The 6,954-nt window shown below is 40.0% G+C and overlaps 1 protein-coding gene across 1 annotated transcript in view; it reads right to left on the minus strand.

Moving 5' to 3' along the window:
* Positions 1-6,586, minus strand: part of GADD45B (growth arrest and DNA damage inducible beta) — an 8,845-nt gene extending 2,259 nt beyond the window's left edge. The window contains exons 1-3 of the mRNA XM_089687441.1: positions 6,435-6,586; positions 6,199-6,300; positions 1,882-2,095 (exon numbers count right to left, since the gene is read on the minus strand). Of these exons, the coding sequence (XP_089543567.1) occupies positions 1,882-2,095; positions 6,199-6,300; positions 6,435-6,583 (465 nt within the window). The 5' untranslated portion in view covers positions 6,584-6,586. The remainder of the gene's footprint in view (positions 1-1,881; positions 2,096-6,198; positions 6,301-6,434) is intronic.
* Positions 6,587-6,954: the final 368 nt, after the last annotated feature.

Here is a 6,954-nt window from a genome sequence, read left to right on the forward strand (position 1 = left end):
TTTAAATCTATGGAAGTGCACAATTCCCAGTGATCTCTTTAAATGTGCATTTCTATTTTTTATCCAGTTGCCTGAAATATTCTCTTTCCCTAGAGGAAAGAGTTCTGTTCCCACCCATGGTATCAACAGTGAATTATACTCCCACTCCGTTTGTTGATTAATTCTATCCCGTATCCTAAAAACATTTTGTGTTAAAGTGCTAGTATTTTCAGACAAAATTCTAAACTGGTGGAAGCCATATAATCTTATCTATCTGTGACTCACGCCGTGTACTTTCCATCATTGCCCAGCTTTTCGTGCTATTAGTGAAACCAACACTGCACAATAATGTCTCCTAAAATCCAGCGCATTTAGACCCCCATTAATTCTATCTTTACACAATACCTTGTAGTTCACTCTTGGTCTTTTATTTTTCCATATATATTTAAGTATCATCTTTTTTTTTTATTGTCTCAAAGAATGGCCCGGTAAATATATTGGGAGCATATGAAATTTATACAGAACCTTTGGGACTATCACCATTTTTAACAAATTTATATGGCCAGTCCAAGAGAGTGATCCAGTGGATATTTTCCTCAAGTCATCCTTCAACTCATTTATTAATGGAATGTAATTTGTCTGATATATGTTCTTTAAAGAGGGAGTTACTTTTACACCCAAGTAACTCGACTCCTTTTCCTTCCATACAAAGGAAAAAGCTTTCTGCAATATCTGTTTATCTCATTAATATTTAATATCTGACTTCGAGGGGTTAATTTTCAGGTTTGATAATTCTCCATAGTATTTTAAAGTTTTCATTAAGTTGGGTAATGTTACTCTGGGATTTACTATATAAAACATGTCATCTGCATACGCCACTACCTTGTGTTCCATGTCCACTATCAAAATTCCCTTCACATCTATATTCCTTTACACAATCGTTAATAGTGGTTCCAGTGATATAACAAAGTAAGGGAGAAAGTGGGTGTCCCTGTCTAGTTCCATTGTACATTTTAAAGGGCTGTGACAATGAGCCATTAACCTTGATCACTGCTGATGGAGACCTATATAACATTTTAATCCATTGTACCATTATCAATAATATAAAATTAATAAAAATAAAAAACCAGGGCAGGAATAGAGGGGAAACCTTCCAATGAGGACACTATTTCTGGTGGCAACCAGGGATTCCCCTGGTTTCATCATACACTTAGTTTGACCTTCTAAAGTTTATGGTATACTTTAAAGATAGCAGACACTACATTTACAAAACAATCTGCATCTGTAGCAAGCTCTACAATGCAGGTTCATCTTTCTATGGTGTTTCCCAATAAGCACAGAGGGATATATAAAAAACAATCATGAAGGTACTGCATTCGGACATACTTTAACATGTATTTGGCATAGTATTACCATTTTCCTTGCAGCTAATAAGGACAAAGTATTGATTTTTTGCTATTACACACTGGTAAAGTGTTTGATGCTTGTAATAAGGATAAAATCATGACCAATGGGCTTTCTGAACAGGAAGTCCATTGTGTGCAGAAAAATGCTCCTTACCCCCCACCTCCTCCCAAATGACAGCTTTACATCATGTTATCTCTACTTTGAATATGCCTATGAATCTTACCATTCATCATTAAGCTACTGATAGCTTTTTAATAGGTTGCGGTTCTCAAATATCTCTAAATATGTGACCTCACTGGCTCTGTTTTTTACTTTTCCTTTGCATTTCTACAACTATGTGACTTTCCTTTGCATTTCTACAACTATGACTCTTTTGCACAGCTACAAATGTGTGACTTTTTTGCAATTGCTACAAATATGTAACTTTTTTTGGCACAGCTACAAATTTAAATCTGTATTTTAACAGTCAGCTTGTGCTTTATGAAGGAGTCTTACCGAGATTAGAATACAGTGAAGGTCTAAAGGTTCTGAGCTTGGTCCAATCATTGGCTCAACGATTTCTGACAAGCGCTGCAAGCCAGACACTCGCAAAATGTTAATGTCATTGTCCCGGCAGAAGGCCTGTATCAGTGTGAAATGGATGTTTAAAGCGACGTCATTCACTTCTGGATCTGCGGCTAGAACACACAGTACCACACTGTCAGGGTCTCTATGGAAGAAAAGATAAAACACATATTTCAAAGACCATATCAAATCAGCATTTCAATCCTTTTTAAATGGTAACCATGTGAACAGGTACCCTGCTTAGTTGTTCTCAATTAAAATGTATGCTATAGCCCCAGGGTCAAGTTTTAAACAGGAAATCATGAGAAGAACCATAACCTTGTTTTAGAACCCAGATGCAGTATACTGGCAGAAAATTGTATCTTTGTACCACAGTATTTATTAGTATTTTTCTTGTTTTCCAGCACATCAATAGCTTGTCTTTTAGGCTCGGTTCACATCTGTATGGATGGTGCTATTGCAAAAATATCAGCAGCCGCAACAACCCACACAGAGAAATATGGGACCTGCGGGCGGGTGCCATTAATCCCACTGGAAATTGCAACTGTACTAGGTACCTCCATTCCCAAGTGGGATGCAATTTCAAAAATAGTGCAGGGACTTTTTTCCTGTATGTCCTGAGGCATGGCAGTCCATTCAGATGAATGGGCTCTTGTGCCCGCACAAGTCGCAGCCAGCACAGCTGTACAGGAGTGAACCTAGCCTTTGGATATGATTTAAGTGTCCATTCACACCAGAATGCGGTGCAGAAAACCCATATTCCATGTGTGTTTCCTGCACAATGTTCAAAGCGCACTGCAGTTGTGATCTGCAGCGGGTGTAAATTTTAACGACAACCATAATTGAAGAGTGTTTACCTGGACTACAGAATTACCCTGCGATTCAGCTGCAGTGTGAGTTTTTTTTCTATAAAGTAATGTATGCACTACTTTTTGTGCGGTCCAGTGCAATTCAGTCCTTTCAAAATAATGGGCTCAGATTGAACCGCAAGTGAATTGCAGAAGAATGTGACCTCCTTACTGAGAGATTCCTGGTGTGAACTGGTCCTTACATTTTTAAATGCAGTACATTTGAATAATGAAAAACACATCGAAATGCTAGACTTTTTTACCCATCTGTTCCACATAAACGCCAAAAAAACAGCTATCAAAAGATTGGAAAAGCAAATAACTGCTCAAGAAATGTCATAAATACAATCATGATCACCAGGACTGCTACAGAAAAAAAATGGAGGAACTTTTGGAGGTTTGACAAATACTGTCTGTAAAAAGAAAGCAACAAAAAAGATTGATGGCATAAATACAATCATGATCACCAGGACTGCTACAGAAAAAAAATGGAGGAACTTTTGGAGGTTTGACAAATACTTTCTGTAAAAAGAAAGAAACAAAAAAGATTGATAGCGAATACCAGCCTTTTTTTCATAACCTTTTAGACCTTGCTCTCACGGGCATACCCAAGTATACATCCATGTGAGGTCTGTGTTTAGCCACATGGGATGCACAGGTGAATAATTAATCAGAGCATGTTACTTTTAGCCTTTTCTCAATGGCCCATGTTTGTAGAGACTATCAAAGTGCCAATTAATTTTTGTGATAAGCTAGACTTCCTGGCATTCACCATCTACCCTGTTATGGTACTGACTATTTCTGTGCAAAGGCTTTGACTTGTTACCTCCTATTATTTCCTGATTCTATGTTTGATATACACTCATTTTCGACACCTGCTCACCTGGATAAGTGAAATTATGTACTTCAGGTGACTAATACATTGACTATGTGGCCTCTCTGGAATGTGTAGCTGCCTTTATGATGTGCTGAGAACTCACAGTGCTAACTGACATGCTTTGACACCTGATTGTGTTTTGTTGATGTATGCACCACAAGACATATTTTTGTATATTGTGGAGTGCTACATTAATGTGTCCCAATCATTTTGATTCAGGGATGGTGCAAATCACATGCAGTTCTGTGCGGTGCGATTTTGCACCACACTAAAAGTAGTGCATACACTACATTTAGAAATACACTGCAACCAGATCGCAAGGTACTTCTATACCATGAGATCCAGTGTGGGAAATGCACTACTTTTTTGCAATCTGCGTTTGAGGTGTTAACTTAATATTGACACCAGCTGCAGATTGCACCTGGTGTTAGAACGCAGGTTTCCTGCATTGTTCTGGTGAGAACTGGCCCTCAATGCAGTTTGCTCCTACTCTATTTCCATTTGGCACCGCAACATAATACAGTGGAGTAAATAAACCATAAGTCACACTGCTGTGATTTAAAATTGTGTGATTTCTGAAGACTTTATTGCTACTTGTGAAAATGTTCAATGATTTAATTTTCATTCAATTTGCAGTGTGATTACTATTATATTCTATTAATAGGAAATTGCAACAAAACTGCAGAAAAAGTAATGCAAAAACTAATTTACAAATCACACTGCAACAAATCGCACATGACATTCATTAGATGCAATTTCAATTCCCAAATCGCACCGGTATGACCGGGCACGAATTGCTATTGAGGTTTAGTAACCAAAATGATTTGTTCTGAATGTGGTGTTGCCATTATTTTTCTATTCCCTGTATACTGCATGGTATCTTGATGTGAGGTATAAGCCCTGGTTCATACAGATGCGACTTGTCATGTAATTTGACTGTTTCAAATCGCATTAACAAGTCGCACCCTACTGTCTGCAATGGAACCATTCAAATCGGTGTGGCTCCGACTCTGCAGTGCCGCACGGATTTGAAAACAAGGATCCTGCTCTATTTTTTGCAATTTCAGGTGTGACTCGCATAGACATTTGTGCATGAAGTCGCACAGATGTTAGCCAAGTCACACCTGAAGTCACTGACATGCAGCTTTGAAATTATACATATTTAATTGCAGGTATACTCAAAATTGCCACATCCCTATTTTCAAATAGAGCAAACATTTTTTTTGCCTTTCATGGGATATATATCACAAGTTGAAAAATATGTTTGGCCTAACAACACATGGGGCCCCAGGACAATAGGGGATCATGGAGCCCCTGTGTCCTTGCCCAAACTCAAAAAAGCCTATGAAAAAGGTACCAGGGGCATCTCATGGGGCCCCCTACTGACCCCAGGCCCTCGGGCAGTGCCCGAGTTTCCAAATGGTCAGTCCGCCCCTGGGCTAAACATATGTTTGACTTGTGATATATATGCCTTGAAAATACCATGAAAGGGGAAAAAAATAGTTTGTTCTATGCAGCTTTGAAATTCGTGCGAATTCAAGTCCGAATTCAGTGTGAACTGACAGTTAGGGTGGTCTTGATTGTAGCAATATACAACAGCCACTGAGCCACTTAGTGCTGGCAAGGGGTGACTCTATATAATGCAGGCCATACACGCATCTTTTTTTTTTTTAGCCAACCAATGTGTGATTCAATCAAAAACGCTAAATCTGCAAACAAATCGGACAATGATAACTTTTCTTCGGATCAATTTAGCTCGAATTAATTCAAACTGAGTCAATTCCCCAGGACAGAAGATTACCGATTGCTTTGCAGCACTGAGATACTTTTGGCATGAATGCAATCATAATTCAATCAAACAGATTGAGTTTACATGATGGAAACAGATATGATCAACGATTTATGATCATACGCTATGATAGCTTCTTAGTTATTAAAACTCTTCCACATATGTGGCATACTGATTGAATGGGTTGTGGAGTCTGGACTATCAATTATCTCTATCAGGAAAGATCAATAGAAAAATAAAGTGATCATTTATTGAAGTGTGTATGGCAACAATTAAGCTCAGCATACACTATACAACTTGACTGTACAATCTCCTTTACCATGTAATACTAGAGCAGGGGTGGACTGACCATTCGAGCACTTGGGCACTGCCCGAGGGCCCGGGGTCAGTAGGGGGCCCCATGAGATGCCCCTGGTACCTTTTTCATAGGCTTTTTTGAGCTTGGGCAAGGACATGGGCCCCATGATCCCCTATTGTCCTGGGGCCCCATGAGTTGTCAGTCCGCCCCAGTACTAGAGCCTGGCGGATTTGATGAAATTTAAATGGGTTTGTTCTCCCATTCCATTTTTGGTAAATCTAAAGGAGATTGCACAATCATATTGTATAGTGTATGAGCTGTAATTCACTTGAAGTGACCATGTATACATAACCTTTTCAATAGAGTCAAGACTACATCTGGTTTCATTACAAACTGCATTAGCATAGTGCACAATAACAATTGCCATGCAACCTACCTGTCCATAAACTTGGCAGATTCGTATACCCCAACAGTCAGAGAGCCCCGTCTATGGGCCACATCCAGGACCTGCTCCAGGGCAGAAGCGACAGGATGCATCCTGCAGAGACACAGACAGCAGATGACAACCTTTCCAGGTTCCGATCATACATACACCATGTAATGACATGAGCACTGTCATACTACAATCGGACAACACGACCAATGCAGCCATATATTCATGCTGGCACTTACTCGTGGGTATGATTGTCACAGGTGTCAGCGTCCTCCAGTGTCATGGTCACCAAGCAATCTTCCAGTAAAGAAGGCTCCAGCCGGCTCTGTATAACCCGTCCTGCGATCTGACAGATGACACTCTCCTTCCAGCGATCACTGAGCTGCATTCCACACACTGCTCCTTATAAGGTATGCCGGCAGGTGGGCGGCGCTTCTGCTGACTTCCCGGCCGTGGATTGGAGGACACTCCTTCCCGGTGATGACAAGCCCAGCACGCTTATGGATTGCTCATGCTGGAGGAAAACAGTCTGCTCCAGTCAGCCGTCATCACACTGATCAGACTGATCCCAGTCTGTGTACTGACACTTACTGGAAATCTATATAAATAGGGTCTGTTAAAGCCCCAACCTTTTACCCCACAGGTAAAGAAAAAAAATTGTATATATACATAGTGGTTTACTTTATTAGGTCCACCTTGCTAGTACCAAGAAAATATCCCCCACACCATTACACCACCAGCCTGAACCGGAGATACAAG

This window comes from Staurois parvus, unplaced genomic scaffold (genome assembly GCF_062004578.1).
Source record: "Staurois parvus isolate SC_StPar_1 unplaced genomic scaffold, SC_StPar_1.0 ptg000425l, whole genome shotgun sequence".
Lineage (NCBI taxonomy): Eukaryota > Metazoa > Chordata > Amphibia > Anura > Ranidae > Staurois > Staurois parvus.